Consider the following 20,580-nt stretch of genomic DNA (forward strand, 5'->3'; position numbering starts at 1 on the left):
CAGGATTGGGCCCTTAGCTTCCTCTTTATTCAGCTGTCATCACATAAGTGGCTTTTAAGAGGCTTCAGAAAAGCTGTCAAAAGGATTAAAAACCATAACATTCAAAATTAACTTGATAATATAAAGGAATTATCCCGACTGAGATTAGTTAAAATACAGAGTATGGCAGGATCAGACAGATAACCTTTTGGACCTAGATTGTATTTAATAATTTACCCTCCATTATTCATTACATTGAAATGTAATGAAAGTGAAAATTAAGTTCAAGGTGTGTTGCTGTATTTCTACAACAAATAGTGTCATTCAGAGAGGGGAAAAAAGCCTTTGGGCAGTTTTAAATTATGTATTGATTTGTGTATGCTCCAAAAAGTGTGACATGCTTGGAGTCAAAATACTTATCAGATAACAAATACCACTTTCCATTTCAGGACTTTAATGGATGTGTGTATGTATTGTGTTATGGCTGTGTTCATTTCACCTAAAACTGCCACTAACATGGAAATGTAGCTTTGTTGTTGCTAATGTGTAGGGCGCAATGAAATTTACCTGCAAATGGAAAAATGAAGATTATTTTCATTTCCTTCATCCATTGATAATGGTTCACTGGGTATAGCTGATTACTAGCTGCTGTATGTATTTTGCCAGATGTGCCCATCCAGTGACTCCAGAAACAAAGAAACCACATAAGAGACTCAATTCAAAAACACCTAGTTCTTTTTAATAATACTGCTCCCAGTTAATTTCGTATTTTCAAAAAATTGTATTAGTGAGTCAAATGAGAAAAATAATTGAAAAAAACCCATTATACACTCAATTTGTAATGTGACTGTTGAATGATTTGTTTAGTATGACACACACCATTTTAAAATTAAAAATGTGATTAATTTTCTAAAAAAAATTTGCTTAAATTCCACTACTGTGTAGGGAGAAAGCATACTCTATTTTTAAAGTTATCAGGTAAATTAAGCGGATGACACTTATTGTGAGCCAAATTCTTTCTTGACTATCATCTCATGCAATCTCAGTGAAGTCAATTAGGTTGCACAAGCTATACGTCAATGCAGAGTTTTACCTTATGACAGCATACTGTGTGGCTGTATATATTAAAAATAATTATTAAGAACATTTCATTCACTTATCTAATTTCAAAAAGGTGATTATTATGAAGGATTTTTTTTCTTGGATTGACTTAGAAAATTGTCCTGTTAAAATAGCTTAACTCAGTAACGTTCTTTACCCTTTCTGGACAATTTGCACTTTAAACAGAGAAACATATTAAATACATATAGAAAATGATTTTCTGTAAGCATGAAAATTGCACAGATTACCCTTTTTGTGTTGGATTTATCAAACACAAATCACATAGACTGTTTCCTTACTTCAGCGGTGCAATGGAAAAATGCAATATATTTCAAGAATTTAAGACCAATATGAAATAGCTTAATAGAACACAGTAATTACAGAGACTGTTAAAGACGTGTTTATACAATATTATATGATTCAAACAGATCAATAGAGAAGGTTACTTAAAATTATCATATAGTTTCTATCCATTCTAGGGAATAGATTCTCTGGTTAGTGCAGCTTTCCAGCACTGAAGAAGAGTTAATGAATGACCTTTATGTAGAAATTGTTCTAACCTAGTTCTGCTAGAGAAGCATGTAATGTGGTACGTAACATTGGATTCTTGTGACAAAATTATCTTCCTATTGCCATTTTTCTTTTCCACCTCTAAACACCTCTAAATACTTTTGATTAATTGCACAGAATATTTTTTCCCCATATGGGCTTTGAGTGATCAGAATTTCATCTTACCATCTTTATATTTTGTTGGTGTTATTATGAATCTGATAAGCCATGTTAATCATAGTAGAGTCTCCATGTACATATACAAATTGAGTACCAGAGTAGTATCAGTAATTGAAATTATGACTCATAAGACATTTAGGGTGGAATTTTCAGAAGTGATCAGTGTTGATCTAACTCTGCTCCCATGTAGTCAGTGATAAACCTTCCATTGGCTTCAGTGGGAGCAGAATTAAGCTAGTGCTGGGTACTTTTAAAAACCCCACCCTTCCATGTTTTCAATCACTGTCAATGATATCTGTAAAGACTATATTAGTATGAGAGTTCCAAGGGTCATATTCACATGAAGTTCATTTCATAACAAGAGTTGTTTTTCCATGGCAGCACACATTTTTTACTTTTAGGCTGAGATTGTCAAGGGTACCCACTTAAGGGTAAAAATAAATGGGAATAGACTAGAGCATCCAAATCCCAAAAGTGATTTTGAAAATCTTAGCCTTAGTCTTTGGGTATTGGACTTATGATTTTTTTATCATCCACAATCTTCCATCATTTCTTTGTGAATCTTTGCAGGCTCATGCAATAGTTTCCCTAGCAATTGCATTAATTCATTTTGACTTATTTAAAATTTTCTCTGTGAATACTCTTACTATGACACACACAAAAAAACCTTGTTAATAGCTATGTACTCTGTGTACAGGCAATTTATTCTTTCAGGAGGTATTTGGAGTTCCATTTGAAAGTACTCGGGGCCAAATCCAAAGGCTATTTAAATCAGTGGAAAAAAATCCCTTTGACTTCAATTGGCTTTGGGTTAGGCCCTCAATGACCTATACACTAGAGGATTCACATGGACTTTAGTTGGAGTTTTTCCAAATAAGGACTGGAAGATTGGGCCCTAGATTTGCAATGTATAAAAACAATGTTATAACTTTGCTCCTGGATATACTGCAGATGGAGCTTAATTTATAAACTCTGTATTTCTGTCATCGCTGGCAATGCTCAACTTCCAGAACACCACTATAAGTGATTCCCTGTTGCAATTCTGATGATTTAAAGAAAAATAAATGTACTGTTTTGACTCTTCAAAACTGAAAATAACTAGGAATAGACAAAAATACAAAGCCTATCTCATCTTAAATGGACATCCTAACAATGTCATCTTGGTACTAGGACAGAAGAGGGATATCATTAAGGACCTTGGCTGGGTTTTGAAAAGGCAACTAAGAAATTTAGATGCCCAGATCCCATGAAATTCAGGTGTCTAACTCCCTTGAGCCCCTTTGAAAATCCCACCCCTTACATTTAGTTACTTTCTGCCCCATTCTAAATTCTTTTTTTTTTTCAGTGTTCAAAATAAACCTAGTCTCACATAGCTTGTTTACACTGATAGTAATTTGACAATAAGCCTTCCTTGGTCACCTAGCAGAGTAGCATAGCCCATCAATCTAATTCAAATTTTTGTCCATGACACATATGGCATACTAGACTATGCAATGCTTCTGGTCTGCGTTAGGTGGATATAATAGTTGACTGCTCTCTTGTTGTTTGTAATTGGTAATTAGAAAATCATCATTTATAATTACTCTTGACAGATATTGATTGCATGGCATTGTAGAAATAAATTGTCCTTGGGGATTATTAGCAGAATATGTCCACATAAATAATTGTATTTAGATTTTTGAGCCCTAGTTCAATATTTCTAATTATCTTTGTGGTAAGCTGTCTAATGCTTACTGTTTTCATAACTCTACAATTCTGACAATATGCTATTCTACAAGTGTGAAACTGGCACTCTGTGAACCAAATATTTTACAGTCTAATTTTGCATAGTACTGACTGTCAATATTGTTGTAATTACTGTAAATTGTATAAACACAGAACGTTCTGATCAATGGTTAGCAGAAACAATAGAAAACATACATGGGGCCTAATACTGCAGTTCTTACTTGCAAAATATTCCCACTGGCCTTGCAGGAAGTTTTGCTTGAGTAAGAGCTGCAGTATCAGGTCCCGAATTCACAGGCAATTTGGTTATGAGTCTTAAACATTTTCACAAAGGATCAAAGATTCAGCATTTATGTGCATTTTGGAATGTGAACTATGTATCAGGTTTTTTTTTTTATCCACTCAGGTTTACATATGAAATTGCACCTGTTTTTGTCCTCATGGAGCAAATAACGCTTCGAAAGATGAGAGAGATTATTGGATGGTCAAATAAAGATGGTGATGGAATATTCTCACCTGGTAGGTTTTAGTCTCACTTTTGACAAGTTGAGATAAATATCGCCTGTAGCTGAATGCATACATTCATGTAAGTACTGTAATAGAAAACGCAGTGTCTGAGTTTTAAAACTAATAATGGTCCACCTAAAGCATTTGTTTCTTTCAAACTTCCCATAAAGGGTTAAAAACATTCATATGCAGTTTTCATCTTTTAGTATAGTTATGAATATAACTATTCAGAAACTTTGCCAAAATTTTCAAACTTTAGTCCTAAAGTTAGGTACCAAAATCCATATTAGGTGCCTAATTTCCAGAGGTGTTGAGCAACTACATATCCTTGGCTGACAGCCCACACCTCTAAAAATCCTGACACATATTTAGGTGCAGATCTGGGCTGGAGGTCGTGGACGAGGAGTATGCTGTCTTTGCCACATCATCCTCCCCTTTCTCAAATTCATAGATGCAGCTCTATGGGTGATCAATAAGGATTTGGATTCTAGGTGAGGGACTGGAGGATGGCCACTTTCTATGGCATCATCTCCCCGGAAACCTGCAGAGAATCTGAGAGTATGATTATGCTGGCCCCGTCCAAAGTACCTCTCTTATCACTCCACTCCATGCTCTGAACCCACTCCATGAATGGAGCATAGGGACAATGGTCAGTGGCAGAGGGGGCTGGGAAGCAGTGCAAAGGTGCATGGCCTCTTTGCTGATGGCCCTCATTTCTAGCAGGATTCCTGAGATGTGTGGGTTTTGGGGGACTAATCCCCTTCTTGTTTCAGAAGATGGAGGACAAATCCCAAGCACAAAACCCATGAATGCAAACTCACTAAGTTCCTAGTCCCCTATGCAGGAAAAAGACACAAATCGGTCTGGCCTAATGCACTGGTTAATGGTAATGTTTAAGGAAAGCTGTTTTAGAGTCTATTATAGGTCTTCAGTGTCAGGAATTAGGTATGAAGTTGCTATTCTTGTTAAGTGAGGTTGTGGGCCTCATTCCCAAGTGCAGCATATTGAACACTGACCATCTAATGAATGTGTTACAGAAATATTAACAATCAGAAGGGGAGATAAATAAGAAATTCTGACTTCCAATATGGATTCTTAAAAGGTCTGTCTTTTAGACCTTCCTGACAGATAACCATGCATCTCAGTAATTTGTTCTTTCATACTTCACTGAAGTTTTCACTACATTGCACAAATGATATTGATATGCCTTTGTTCTATAAAAGGTCAGATTGCTTTTCTCATTTTCAATGTTTTATTATGTGCTTTTTTATAGGAGGGGCTATATCCAATATGTACAGCGTAATGGCTGCTCGCTACAAGTATTTCCCTGAAGTCAAAACTAAAGGCATGGCTGCAGTTCCTAAACTGGTTCTCTTCACTTCGGAACATGTGAGTTCAACACACTGCTAATTGTTGTTGTTAATATATTGCCAAATGTTTTTAAGACATTCAGATAAGTGACTATTCCACCATTAAGGCTGTGTATGTTTTTCCTGCAGAGTCACTACTCAATAAAGAAAGCTGGGGCTGCACTTGGGTTTGGAACAGACAATGTGATTTTGATAAAATGCAATAAAAGGTAGGGTGAATGTTAAGTTCTTGATATATTAAATGTGTTCATCTGTTAAATTTGTTTTATTGTGCTTAAGAACTGGTTCAGTACAGTGTGTCAAGCTGCTAATGATCTGTTGAAAAGATCCCATTAAATTATTTCTGCTGTAGCTGATACTCTTTTGTGCACAATCTTTTAATTTTCTTTGTCTTTTTGTTTCTGCAATAATTACAGAGGGAAAATAATACCAGCTGATTTGGAAGCCAAAATTCTGGAAGCTAAGCAAAAGGTACGCATTTTAAAGCTTAGTAGTTTAATGTTTAGATTAAGAATTTATTACTTTTTCCCTTTGAGGATGAGGAATAACATTCAATCAGAATATTTATTCTAGACGCTATCAGAGACCTATTTTATTCTACAATGATAATTTTGGTTGTATAGCTCTAAATTTCTACACTGTTCAAGAAATAATCTACAAATCTTGGTTTTCATTTACTGTTTAATTCATGTAGTTATTTCAAACTCTTGACATACACATATATCTTTCTGAACAAGGCCTAAATGGTTACGATTTTTCCTTTTTAGTTTTCTGTTTTAGAAAAATTGAAAAAGATTATTATTAATATGGAAAATTATATCAAAATTGTAAGAACCTTTTGAGGGCTAATCCTTCAGAATTCCTATTGACTTCAAGGGTGGGTTTGTAGGATTGGTCCCTTTAAACGTTAATTTTAATTTTCCATGTGAGGAATCCTATATTTAAATAAAAATCAATAAAATAACAAATTAATGTTTTGTAAAGCAGTGAAGAGGAATCTTCAAAAGTTGGTGTTCAAGAGTACCTATTCTAAATAAGCTGTAGCTTGCATATTAAATAAATATATTTTTGTAGCTATGCTGTCCCAGTAACAAGTAGATAGGTATATGTTAAATTGTATTTAATGAAGTTCAAAGTCATCTCAGTTTGATACGACTTGCAGTTGCACTTTTAAAATTCTTCTGTATACAAGAAAGATCAAAGGAACAACCGTCAACTTAAAATCACACTTCTGTCTGAATTTTTTTATTTTTAATTTATTTATTTTTTGCTTAATATTGTTACAAGAGTCTCCTAACTGTACCATAACTGAAAGAGATCAGAGACCAAATTTTTCTTTGTTTTTTTACTTTGTGCATTTGACAGCACTTTGTATAATCAGTTTCCCCATTTCCCATGTCGCCAATCAGGGAATCAGTTTTCATTGTTGTTTGTGGGGGTCTTTCATGCAGCAACAATGGAGACAAAAACATTTTTTTAAAAATGGAAAAATTGAGTAGTTAAACCACAAACGTTGACACGGGGACACAGAGGCAGGTGAAGCACCTGAAATCACTTTTAAGTCTGATTTTTGAGATGGACCAGATTTCACACTGAATCAGCATTATTTATATTGCAGGGACATGTTCCACTTTATGTAAATGCAACCGCAGGCACAACAGTGTACGGGGCCTTTGATCCAATAGAGGAGATTGCAGACATTTGTGAAAAATATAACCTCTGGCTCCATGTAGATGTAAGTAACTGAACAATCTGCTCAAACTAATCCTAGTGACAGAGGATTCTAGTCTGCAAATGTTTCATGTTGAATTTAAATCTTTACTATTGAGCAGTGCTCATCTTTCCTGTGATTTTGATTTTAAGAGCATTGCAAATAGATATAGAGCCCCATCCTAAGAATCCTCCACACATTTAACTTCCATTAGAAGTTCAGTGGTCAGAGGGTTTAAAGGGCTGGGTGCGTGGTAAACTAAAATATTATAGACTTTTCAAAAATACTGACTCTTTACCTGTTCTTCCAACACTTTCAGGCTGCTTGGGGAGGTGGACTTCTAATGTCCAGGAAGCATCGTCATAAGCTGAATGGAATAGAAAGGTACTGCACACGGTTTATTGGTGTTGCTATTTATTTATGCAGTTGTACATGATCTTTCACAAATGTATGAAAGGACAAAGTCCCTGCCTCGAGGAGCTTACACTGTAAATTAAACAGAAACAACACAAACAATAAAAGGTTGAACAGGGGGTTGAAAACTGCACTGGAGAGGAGGTCAGTGATGGAAGGCAAAGTGAAAGGTAAGTTTGAAGGAGGACAGGGAGATTGTTTAGCAAATAGGAGGAGGGGAGACAGTTCCAAGAGTAAAGTGTAACTTCAAAGGAGGCACAATGGGAAAACTAAAGAGAGAGGACAGGCTGACCTGTAGGAAATGAGATTTAAGATGGTCTGGGCCTTGAGAATAAGGATTAAAAGGCTAAACTTGGTGTGGGGAAAAAAAGAGGAATCCTGGGAAGGGATTTGAGAGAGAAAGAGAGAGAAAGAGTGTGTGTGTATGGGGGGGAAGGTTATGGGAATCCTCACCTGGAAGCTCTTTGCAATCACTTCCAGTAATTATTGAGCCTTTATTCTAGCTACAGATGAATTTTCTATAAATGAGAGCCAATGATCTCAACATCAACTAGAACAGGGGTGGGCAAACTTTTTGGCCTGAGGGTCACATCTGGGTATGGAAATTGTATGGGGACCCATGAATGCTCATGAAATTGGAGTTTGGGTGCAGGAGGGGGTGAGGGCTCTGGCTGGGGGTGCGGGCTCTGGGGTGGGGCTGGGGATGAGGGATTTGGGGTGTAGGAGGGTGTCCAGGCCAGGACCGAGGGGTTCGGAGGCCAGGAGGGGGTTCTGGGCTGGGGCATGGAGTGGGAGTGTGGGGGGTGAGGGCTCCAATTGGGGGTGCAGGCTCTGGGGTGGGGCGGGGGATGAGGGGCTTGGGGTGCAGGAGGGTGCACCAGGCTGGGACTGAGGGGTTCGGAGGGCAGAAGGGGGATCAGGGCTGGGTCAGGGGGTTGGGGCATGGGGGGATTGGGTGCAGGCTCTGGGCCGCACTTACCTCAAGCAGCTCCTGGAAGCAGTGGCATGTCCCCCCTCCAGCTCCTACGCGGAGACACAACCAGGTGGCTCTGTGCGCTGCCCCGTCCGCAGGCGCCGTCCCTGCAGCTCCTATTGGCTGCAGTTCCTGGCCAATGGGAGCTGTGGGGGCGGCGCTTGGGGAGGGGGCAGCATGTGGAGCCCCCTGGCTGCTCCTAAACGTAGGAGCTGGAGGGGGGACTCGCGGAGTGGCCCCTGACCCCACTCCTGGCAGGAGCGTGGCAGCGGGACAAGCCCCAGACCCTGCTCCCCAGTGGGAGCTCGAGGGCCAGATTAAATCAGCTGAAGGGCCGGATGTGGCCCGTGGGCCGTAGTTTGCCCACCCCTGAACTAGAGGGACACATGTGGGGTCACAATGGCAGCAGCTTTTGGGGACAGATCTTCCCTCTCCATGGCTGAAAAGGGCAATGACAGCAGAGCTGGTACCATTCCATTATGCAGGGGTAGAAAGATTTGTAGAGCTCAAATAGGGGTCTTCCTGCAGCACAGCATCACAGAGTCACTGCACCTCAATGTGCAGGGGACTTGGGAGGTGTGACTAGTGGTTCCGTAAATACACTGGTCCAAAAGCTATTCCCTCTTTACAGCACGGACACAAGTGCTGTGAGGGCTACTGAAAGCCTAAGGCTACTGTAGTGTCCAGAGAATGGTCTGTGGGAAATATACCTTGCCTCCATGGGCCTTTATGACATTCCCTATTACACAGCCCCATTCATCTAGATGTTCACTGAGGCAAGGATCTGACCTTTACTGAATAACCTTGATTCAAATCAACCAAATTTAAAACAGGCAGGAAGTTCTTGCTGAACTTGACCCAGACTCATGTGCCGGTAACCTGCATCATCAGGGCACTGTCTTGGTCCACAGACTGTGTCATAAGACAGACCCCCTCTGTATTTCCAAGCTTATCCATACCTCAACAATGGTCCAGTCTAGTATAATAAGCAGACTTTTCCACAGGTATGGCTCTCATCCAATGACGGCAAGGCCTTAACCTACGTGAGGGTCTGTCTCTTGACTCACTTGGCCCCAGTGGATACTGCTCTATCAGCAAGGACTGCCCATATGCATGTAAATCAGAAAAGTGCTGCATACCCAGACACCATACAAGGTGCACCATTAATATGTGCAAGATATCTGAATCCCCAAGGAAAGCAAAAAGGCATTTGAGGTAAAATCTACCCCTGGCCAGCCAAATTAGCATGGAAAAGCCTAGCACAAAATTCCTTCCATACCCTAGAGGTAGTCATTTCTAATTCCCAGGGCACAAAGGTAGATTTAATGTAGCATGATAAAAGGAAACAATGAAACATAAGCACTTGTAAAAGCCAAAATTTCCCACCAGTGGGAAATTTAGCATATATAGCAAATAACCAGCAAAAATAGGATAAAGAATGAGGTGGTGGGTGGGGAAATAATGTGGACCCTCCTGGTGCAGAGATCAAGAAAGCAGTATGAAGCACTTGGCAGGGAAACCACAAAGAAACTGAGCCACACAAACCCAGGTCTAACCACTGGCCAATCGAGTTGGCCAGCCACTCTTATTATGGCAGTAGGTCCACTGAGGAACTATAGTGCCAAATTCTGCCCTTACACCCTATTCAACCCATTGGTGAATCAGGACAGAATCTGGCACACTGATGCTGACCTGAGGGCAGCTGGGGCTAATCATTAAATCCCAACTCTAAGCAGTGACTGAAAACAGCAGGTCCCAGTGGGTGCTGTGATTTTTCTCACCATAATAAACCACATTGATCTGCAGTCACTGGTAGAAGACACATGCTGCATAACTGATTGCCGCAGGCCCCAGCTGGGAGCTGTTAGCACTCTAGCCAGACTTGGTATACCCAAAAATACATACATGCTCTGAATGGCCTTCTGCCATGGAGACAGGTCCTGAATGAGCTATCCTAGTATGCCCTTTTATTGTACAAGGCAGTGAATGGTGCCCTTATGTTAAAACCCTCCTAATATCCCCCTTTTTTATTTTTTAATATGTCCCTGAGAAAACTACTTAAAATTCTCTCATGCTTTTGAGACATAAAGATCAGATTCTGTAACACAGGTGGTAAATTGAGACCATATCTCACCAGTTGAAAATATAACAAATAAATTCTACTTCCTAAATGTTTCTTCTAATATGCCATTGAACTTTTTTTGAAAAAAATCACATCCCATACAAAGTCTGGTTTCTATGCAAAGAGGTCAGATTGTGCTCTATGCATGCAGGGCCTGTATCGGACGGCATTACACAAAGAGGAGTTCCTGGAGGGACTACGAGTTCCCAGAGGTGCAGGGTGACCACACATGCTGTGCTAGTCCTTTGGTGGATGTGCTCCATTCTCCATCCCTGAGATAGCTCTGGTAGCAGAGGCACACCTGCTCCATTTGTGGCCACTAGGGTGGACCAGTCACTGTGCTCCCCAGAATGCAGGGACTATGATTATTTCTGGCCCTTGAGAGGGGGATGCAAGGAAAGAGAACGACTCTTTGAATTGTCCTTCCCCTGTGTGCACCCAGGCAAATACCATGAAAAATCTCACCCATACTATATACTTTCTCTCTTTAAAGAATCTAAATACATAGTTACACAAGGGGATATTCAGTAGTTAATAAGATGGAATGGAGAGGGCAGTAGTAGCAAAATGTTGGAACATTTCTTCTAGCAACACCCTGAAATTATCTAGGATAGTGTGTTTAAAACACAGGACATCTCACCTGCTTGGCAAGTAAATTAACTGATCTTGTATATTCATTGACTCAGCCTAAAAAGTTTATACATGATATGTTTGGCATGCACTGTAGGGATTTTTATAGCCTCTTAACAACCTATATGTTTGACAAATTAACAAGAAAAAGATCCCTTAGAGCTTTAGCTGGAAAAGTAGGTATGAATTAGCAGCTTCTTTTCTTTTCCTACTGGAGAACTATAACAGCACCAGCCATTTAGCAAAGAACTACAGATACCTGGAGTGTGAGAATGTCTCCATAATTCCCTGCCCACCTGCAGATACTTTGAACTAATCGAAGCTGTCGTGCTGTTTTTGTTATTCCTGTTAGTGCTGTCTCCAGAAGGTGATTCTTCTGGGAATAAAGTTATAATATCAAGTAATCAGCATAGTTTGACACTAATTAGTTGACATTAATTACAATACCAAGTAATCACTATTGTCTGACACAGTAATATCAATCCTGGAAGAACTGCTTTCCTAGGCAGCACATCTGGGAAAGGTGACATCAAAGACACTGATACCCTCCATAGTTAGATCAATTAGGCAAAACACCTAACCTGTTTATGACAATTCTCTTGTCATTACACTGGCTTTACAGTGGTGTAAGTTTATCTTTGTTTTCCATATCTACTCTGAGGGCATAATTCTTTTGCAGAGCCAATTCGGTCACATGGAATCCACACAAGATGATGGGAGTTTTGTTACAATGTTCGGCCATTCTGATTCGGGAAAAGGTCTGTTTTATATTGTTTGATAGTCTTGCAATAGAACAATTAGTGAAATGAGCCCTGATTTTTTAGGACATGCTGCAAGGCCTGTTTCTTTGTAGGCTTCTTTCTGAAGGGAAAAGTTGGGTAGATTTATGTTTGTTTTATTTGGAGGAGGAGGAGGTAAGTACTTTTTCCTTTTTCAGCTTTTGGTTAACATAGTAAACACCATGGGGCAAGATCCTCAGATTGCTTCAATGATGTCAGTGGAATCATGCTGATGTATACCAGCTGAGGATCTGGCCTTGTGTTTTTATAAAACATTGTACATGCACCCTGTGACTTGATAATTGGACAAATGTTAGGCTTTAAAAATAAACAGCAAACATTTTGCATTGCACAAGTGGCTTAAGAGTTTAAAATCTTGTTGGAAAGCAGCCACATTACTTTTTGTTCTACTCCAGAAGCAATTTTAGGACTTCGTCATCAATTGGAGCAGGATTAGGATCCAAATACTTCTCTTTCAATATGTGAATATTATCATCTATGAGCAGGACATTTTAATCTTTCTAATTTCCATTAACTTGTCTAACTACCAGTCTTGGAAATGGGTACTTAGAGAGGCAGCGTGGTCTAGTCTCTAGTGCAATGTTTCTCAACAACCGGTCCGTAGACTGGTGCTGGTCCCTGAGAGCTCACTGACACAGTTTAGGAAGGCAGCAAGCTGGTCCCTGGCATCAAAAAGGTTAAGAAACACTGGTCGACTGGATATATCACAAGAGTGGGACTTGGAAGGCCTCAGTTCTAGTCATGCCATGACCTACTGAGTGACCTTGGACAAATCACATCATTTCTCGGTGCTTCCGTTTCCCCAACATAAAATGGGGATAATTGCTTTCCTTTGTAAAGTGCTTTGAGATCTAAAGATGAAAGTATAGTCTACGTTCTTAATATTATAATTCAGAACATGAGAACTTTGGTTTCTCTTTATATTACTGTGTAGAGGGATCGGCAACCTTTCAGAAGCAATGTGCCGAGTCTTCATTTATTCACTCTGATTTAAGGTCTCGCGTGCCAGTAATACATTTTAACATTTTTAGAAGGTCTCTTTCTATAAGTCTATAATATATAACTAAACTATTGTTGTATGTAAAGTAAATAAGGTTTTAAAAATGTTTAAGAAGCTTCATTTAAAATTAAATTAAAATGCAGAGCCCCCCGGACTGGTGGCCAGGACCCGGGCAGTGTGAGTGCCACTGAAAATCAGCTCACGTGCTGCCTTTGGCACACATGCCATAGGTTGTCTACCCCTGGTATAGATCATATGCAGTCAAGGAAAAATAGTATTACTAATTGAGCTAGTGAAGAAGTAGAACAGTTCTTTTTCTTTTTATTGTTAAAGCATACTAGATGTGTCTAGTATGGGCCCAGTTATGCTCATACTTATTACTGATGTTTAGTAAGAGTTGGGCCCTAAATGGAGTTGGGCCCTAAATGGAGTTGAAGCCTTCCTCCACACTTTAAGTTAATTTATGCACCAGAATGAGCTTACGCAGTCTCACAGTTCAATATAAACGTATAGCAACAAAGAAAATGACAATGAAAAATTAACTCTTAAAAGTCTTATTTTCTAAGAAAAAGCAGTCTCAAATTCTAGAATCCAGGAGTATAAGGCAGGAAACATTTGTTTGGAATACTAAGAATTCAAATACATTTAGGCTGGCATTTTCAGTAATATTATTTTTAAGTATTGTTAAAACTTATTTTTATCTCAGTGTGATATGCATGTAATGTCTCAGTGTGATATGCATGCAGCTTCACCACTTGAATAATCAGGAACTTAGACATCTAAATGACCAACTTGAGAGCACAAAATTATGTCTACAGCTTGTGCCCTCAAAAGCAGGTCAGTATCTGAAAATGTGGTCCCTAAAAGCACAATTTTTTTACAATATATGTTTGTTTATATATATTCAATGGATATATTTATATTTACATATGTGTTATATATATTTGCTTTTTCATAATAGGGTATACTTCAAGGTTGCAATCAGATGTGTGCAGGATATCTGTTCCAGCAAGATAAACAATATGATATATCCTATGACACTGGAGATAAAGCAATACAATGTGGTCGTCATGTGGACATTTTCAAATTCTGGTTGATGTGGAAAGCTAAGGTAAACAATAAATGTCCAATTAAAATGACTCAGAAATATATTTAATTTGTGTGTATGTAAGAGAGAAAATACCTACATTGTTTCTTTAAAAGAGTTGTTTGGACTTTATGGAAAACTTAGAAAACAAAGTTTGGTTCTATGAAGAGCTTTGCCTGACAAAGGACAGCAGGATTGGTTCCCAAGGCTCTGAGGCAGCAAACACTTAGGCTCATGCTTAACATTAATCACACTGAAATCAATGCGGCTTCTCATGTGACTAATGTTGAGCACATGCATAAGTATTTGTGGGATCGCGGCCCAGATTTGCAGGTAAACACATTTTCTTCCTGTTAATACTTCTTTCTTGCTCTCTATTTCTCTACATGAAATTGTAATACTCTGTGGCCATTCCTGCAGTGCTCAGTCAGGCAAAATTACCTAAATGCGTGATTCAGTTGATAAGGTGGCCACAATCTAATCCTTTATAAAATCATAATTATTCCTGTGGCACACTCTAAAATTATATAAAGAGGATTTTGACTTCAGAGGAGGATTAAGCAGCACATAACCTCTGATGAATAAAAGCTTTTGTTTACTACAAATTTCTTTAATATTAAGAGCGAGGGAAGCAAATAACAAGTATACTTCTCTATTTCTGTTTTCTAAACAAAATATTTTTTCAAAGTTTTCTCTGAGTTATCAGAGTGTCTTTAAAAATACTGCAGCAAAGGAAATACAACTGAATAAAATATTAACATTCAGATTTGCAAAAGCATGAAGAATTATTGGAACATCCTAAATTATCTTTTCTTGTGTTCATTTTACCAATTACTGTGGTATCCAACACAAATTTGGTGGCAGTTCTGAGTACACTGAATACCAGTTCTTTCTCCAAATCAAATCTTTTTGGGGCTGCAGCTCCAGGACATAAATCCACCAATGATTAATTAAAATTGAACTGTGACCCATAACTTGAAAATATTATATGTATAATACTAATCACCATTGACTGACTACAGAACCCTGTCAACCCTGAGTCGCCCATAGATCAGTTGGCCTTCTAAAAATCAGTCTAGCATGTGTTTTCAGTGCCTTTGGCTTTCTTTGACAAAATCAGCAGTCATTTGGTCCACACTGTGGCCCTCTCTTGGCAGACCAACCTCACTACAAACATTCTCTTTTGTGGTTGAGAGCCTGGGCAGTGGGTATCATAGGCCAGGGGAGACTGTGCATCCCCAAACAGCCTGGCATGGCTCCATCCAGGCTCCACCCCAGGCCCCTTCCTTCAGTTCCCGTCGCTCTTCCGTGGCCCAGGCTGGCTGGGGCTGGGATGGGCCGGCCTGCAACTAGGACTCGGGACAGCTGGCACTGGGGCCAGGGCTGCGCCGCCCACCTGGCACTTGGACTGCACCTCCTGGCTGCCCGGCGTTCCGGGGGAAACAGAGGGGGGAAACTTTTTTAACTAATAAAACATTTTCTTTTTAAAATAGGGTACAGTAGGATTTGAAAATCAGATCAACAAATGTCTGGAATTGTCAGAGTACCTCTATACTAAAATTAAAAACAGGGAAGAATATGAGATGGTTTTTGATGGAGAGGTAAGTCATTACATAGACCACAAATATTTTTCATGTAACCTGAAATCTGGGAACCAAGTTTGTATACATTTCTTGGAGCAATCTTGAAATTTCTTTAGGTTTCTCAAGAGCTCATGTTATGTGTGAAAAAGAACAACATGGCCACTGACATCTGGGCAGACTTTTGGCCAGACACATACTGAACTTCTATATGGATTTCAATTATGAACACAGGGATTCCTCCCCTCTTTTCTTTTCTTTTCTTTTCTTTTCTTTTCTTTTCTTTTCTTTTCTTTTCACCTTAAAGGACTGTATTGGGCCACAAGCTGAACACTTCAGATGGTATTTATCAACAAAGAGCCAGATTCCCATAAGGATGTAGTGCAGAGGAACTGGTTTGGCTTCTCAGATTAGGGTATGAAGATGGCCTTAATAAAGCCTATTCATGCTGACATTCCAGAGGTTGTCACTCCTGGTTCTCTGAAAGCTGCTACCTCCTCTGCTGCTGGTGCCTCTGCATAAAGTCTTGGTTGATACACGCTTTGTCTCTTCACTTACTAAGAGGAGGAAAATTAGTTACCAAAAGACAGACCTATCTGTGTAGGATGTCACTGAATACTACTGGGGGCTGTCTGGCACTGGAATCTTGGAAGGGACATCCTCTTAAGATTGCATAAGTGTTGAACAATGTTTGTACTTCATCAGCACTCTAGAATATTGTAAAAGGGACAATGCAAAGTGAATCCAAGATGGCAGCTGCAAGTAGACTGAAGTAGCAATATTATACAGAATTTATTGTTTCTTAATATATAGAACTAACAGCCTTAATAAAATGTATGGACTCCTCTTCTGTAATAAAATATTCAATAACAATTTATTGTCCTTCAGGAGATTGGTGTGGGTGAGCCATATATTCCTATTATGTTTATTCACTTATGTGTTTGTTTTTTCTTTTTTCAGCCTGAACACACAAATGTATGTTTCTGGTACATTCCTCAGAGTCTCAGGGGCATACCAGACTCTGAGGAGAGAAGAGAAAAGCTACATAGGGTATGCAGCTCACATTAAATGTATAATATATTGATTCATTTCTAAGCCAAAGGGTTCCATTTATCTAAAATAACATATCTCTGCATGTGCTGATTGATGAGTCTGATTCTGAGCCAGGTTTCCAAAATAGAGTTGATGGAGATTTGGGATTTCCGTTTAGCAAAGGAATGGGGAATTCTGTAAAATCGTTGTTCTGGAAATGTCAACACATGGTATTTCCAAAAATAATTGTTTCCTGCAGGACCCTGGCAGCTGCTCACTGAGATTGTCATGATTCTTGACAATGATTCTTATCATTTTCACAGCTGCTTTTCAGTGATGGGTGGAAGTGACAAGAATAATGTCCCTTTCAGTCCACATCTGTCAGATTTTCAAGGGTCTGTGTCTTTGGGCATCCACATCATGCAGACTGTCTAGGACCAGGAAGCCCAGGGCTTCAAGACTCCTAGGCCAGCTAGCTCCCTGGGCTGCCCAATTCCTGCAGCCTGGGGAGTCAACAGCTCAGAGAGCCATCGGGCCCAGGAGCCTGGAATCTCTGGGATCCAGGAGCAGTCTCATGGTGGGACTCCTCTGAGCCGTGAACCGTGGAACCCTGTGCTCCTCAGCAGCACACCAGCTGAGCTGGCAGGAACCCAGGCAGGTGGTTAGTCAGTTTGTTGAACCCCATACATTGCTATGAAACACTTTGGGTACAACAAATCAGCATTTTCTAAACCTATTCCACTGGAAAATTGCAGACCAGCTCTACCTCAGAGTTCCACGTTATGACTGGCCTCTGGACCTTGACACTTCCTCTCCTGTTCTTATTGGGGCTGAAGTTATATTTCTCCTTTGAAATCAGACATGGAACATATCCACTTCTTCTAAAGTACATTGTTTTGTGGCAGCATTTTGGATAGTTAGGATTGGGGTGAAGTTTAGAATACAAGAGACAAAAAGAGATTACAGTTGTCAAGATGAGATGGTCAGGCCCTGACCAAGAGATTTGTGTGGTGGGAATAGAAAGGAGAGGGCGGACTGGCGATATTGTAGAGGAAGAACCAGCAGGATTTTGTGGCAGCATCATTGTGGGGAAAGAAGGACAGGAAGGAATTAAAATTACTTGTGTGAATCTATGGGACAAGATGACTAATGGAATTGCCAACAGTGATAGAAAAGAGAGGGAGAGGGAAAAGTCTGTGAAGAAAGATGAAGTGTTTGATTTGACCATGTTAAGAGTGAGCTGATGATGGGACATTGTGAGACATCAAGGAAAAAGTGTCATATGGCACCCAGAGATAGACACTGAATGGCAGGGGCTAGGTCAGGGGTGAAGTAGTTCTGGGAATCATCATTTTACCTTGCCTGTGTACTCTACCGAGTCTTCTCAGATAGACCCTCGATTTCACAAGACTAAATTGTGTCACCCTTAGTCACATGGAGTACTACTCAAGATGAGTAAGGGTGGCAGAATCTGACCCATAATTAGGCAAGGAAAGGCAAGGTGCTCTGCTCTTCATTGACAGATATCATGCAACTGTTAAGACTTTGATGGAATTTTTTCTTTGAAAGTGAAAATAAAGAAGATAATTGTAATAACTTCATGGTGCTGTAAAACCAATCCAAATGTTTTCATGGTTTAAAAAAAAATACCAGTAGAAAGTTTTCTTTATACAATAGGGCTGGCTGAAAATTTTCCATCAAAATTTTTGACAGAAAGGCTTTCTGAGTAAACAAACATTTTAATGGAAAGTGTCTCCTTTCCTTGTTTTTTGATACAAAGTCTAAATTTTCCACTGAAAATTCCTACAAAGACAAAAAAAGTCATGTTTGTTAAAATTTTCCAATGAATTCTTTTCCTGACCTATTTTAACAGTTAACAATGCACTTTCAGTGTTTGTCATCCAAATACTGAAGCATTAAGAAGTTGAAAATGAGACTATAAACCAGAGTGAAATTGGCTTTGTTACTTTTCATTGTCCAAACTATAAGAATTCCAATAATTAATCAGAAGAATAAATAGTGACATGTAAATTTAGATTTGTAAATTCTTCCAGTACTCTAAGATGTTATTAGTAGCTTAATAAGGAATACTGTTTGCTTAAGCTATGGTTTTTAAGTTGACATCGTTGTTAATCATAACATCTTAGATTATTAAGTGTGGAAGAATTTAAACATCTAATTTACATATCACTATTATATATATATATATAATAGTGATATGTAAATTAGATGTTTAAATTCTTCCACACATATACATATATGTGTGTAATCAAGCATTTTTTTTCTACAGTATTATGTAAACATCTATCACTGGTGTAATTGCTCTCTTTTCTAAATTAAGAAATGTGGTGACTAGTAAGAAAGGAAAAAGGTTCTAAATTTCTTTCCTGTATTGTTTTATTTATAAAGGTGGCACCAAAAATCAAAGCTCTGATGATGGAGTCAGGTACCACAATGGTTGGATATCAGCCACAGGCAGATAAAGTCAACTTCTTCCGAATGGTTGTCTCAAACCCGGCGGCAACTAAGTCTGACATTGACTTCCTCATTGAAGAAATAGAAAGATTGGGGCAGGATCTGTAATACTCTTGGCAAACTATTTATTCCTCTAGTCCACTGTTTTCCAGCACTGGCTATTTTTTACCCAGTTCTGCAGAACACCCTTTAAGGAAATTCCCTTTCTAAATGTTCCGCTCTCCTAAGACACACAAAAATCTGTAGGTTACTGCAGAGGTGCTGGAACAATTTGTATACTGGGGGTGCTGAGAGCCATTAAACCAAACTGTAAACCCAGTATATGATGGAAACCACTTCAAGCCAGGGGGTGCAGTAGCCCACACACACCCCAGTACCCCTAGTTCCAGCACCCATGGGTTACTGAAACATATATGTATTGGTAGGTCATTTTACTGAAAGAAAATATATTATCTTGACGTGTACTATTGATCCTTATTTTAGTCTGTTTATTATAGTCAGCAGGAAACTAATAAGTATTAAAATAGAGAATTAAGAACTCTGCACAATATGTATGTACAGTATATATATATATATATATATATATATATATATATATATATATATATATATATATATATAATGGTAATGAATTTAGAACTAAGCCACAGCATGTTTTCCACTTTAAGAGAACTAACTTTTCTTTCAACAGTTAATGATGTGGACAATGTGCAGCAGATCAGTCTAACAGATGCAAATAGCTGTAAAGAAACATTTTAAAAAATGTAGCTTCTTAGGAGCTAAGGAAAATGTTTAACAGTATTAAACCTTATTGTTGGTGCTTCTCTCACATATAATAACAATGGATCCTAAAAGCACCCCCCAGTAAGATAGTTGTATCTCCCCTTTAGTGTCATATCAGGGGATAATAGTAGCAGAGTCATTGTAACAGGTATATTATTGCTGTATTTTTAGAGATTAATTTGTGTAGATTGTGTATATTATTGTTAAATGACTTTGTGAAAAGGAATTAAATGTAATAGTTTTACAGCAAGATAACTGTTCAATTCTAGGTATATGAAATATTTGCTTATTTATATGCAGAGATTTACCATGCTAAAGAGTTGTCTTGTATTTTCTTCCATTTGTAATGTATCCTATTTATATATTATTGAAGTTCTAAATGATGTTTATGGTATTTTAGTGCATTTGTGAGCCAAAGAGACGATAAAAATATTAGTTGACACTTTCATTTATATAATAGTGCCCTTAAAATAACAACTTACAGTTAATTTTACTGATCATTTGGAATTCTAACATTGTATATAGACTCTAGTATAATTAAATCCCTTTACTTTAATAGACT

The 20,580-nt window shown here is 38.6% G+C and overlaps 1 protein-coding gene across 1 annotated transcript in view; it reads left to right on the plus strand.

Annotated features, from left to right (window-relative positions):
- GAD1 (glutamate decarboxylase 1) overlaps positions 1-19,343 on the plus strand; it is a 36,541-nt gene extending 17,198 nt beyond the window's left edge. The window contains exons 6-16 of the mRNA XM_065412863.1: positions 3,941-4,053; positions 5,315-5,430; positions 5,541-5,620; positions 5,828-5,882; positions 7,030-7,146; positions 7,442-7,506; positions 11,941-12,019; positions 14,023-14,172; positions 15,642-15,749; positions 16,689-16,778; positions 19,170-19,343. Coding sequence (XP_065268935.1) covers positions 3,941-4,053; positions 5,315-5,430; positions 5,541-5,620; positions 5,828-5,882; positions 7,030-7,146; positions 7,442-7,506; positions 11,941-12,019; positions 14,023-14,172; positions 15,642-15,749; positions 16,689-16,778; positions 19,170-19,343 — 1,147 coding nt within the window. The remainder of the gene's footprint in view (positions 1-3,940; positions 4,054-5,314; positions 5,431-5,540; positions 5,621-5,827; positions 5,883-7,029; positions 7,147-7,441; positions 7,507-11,940; positions 12,020-14,022; positions 14,173-15,641; positions 15,750-16,688; positions 16,779-19,169) is intronic.
- Positions 19,344-20,580: the final 1,237 nt, after the last annotated feature.

The sequence above is a fragment of the Emys orbicularis genome, chromosome 11 (assembly GCF_028017835.1).
Source record: "Emys orbicularis isolate rEmyOrb1 chromosome 11, rEmyOrb1.hap1, whole genome shotgun sequence".
NCBI lineage: Eukaryota > Metazoa > Chordata > Testudines > Emydidae > Emys > Emys orbicularis.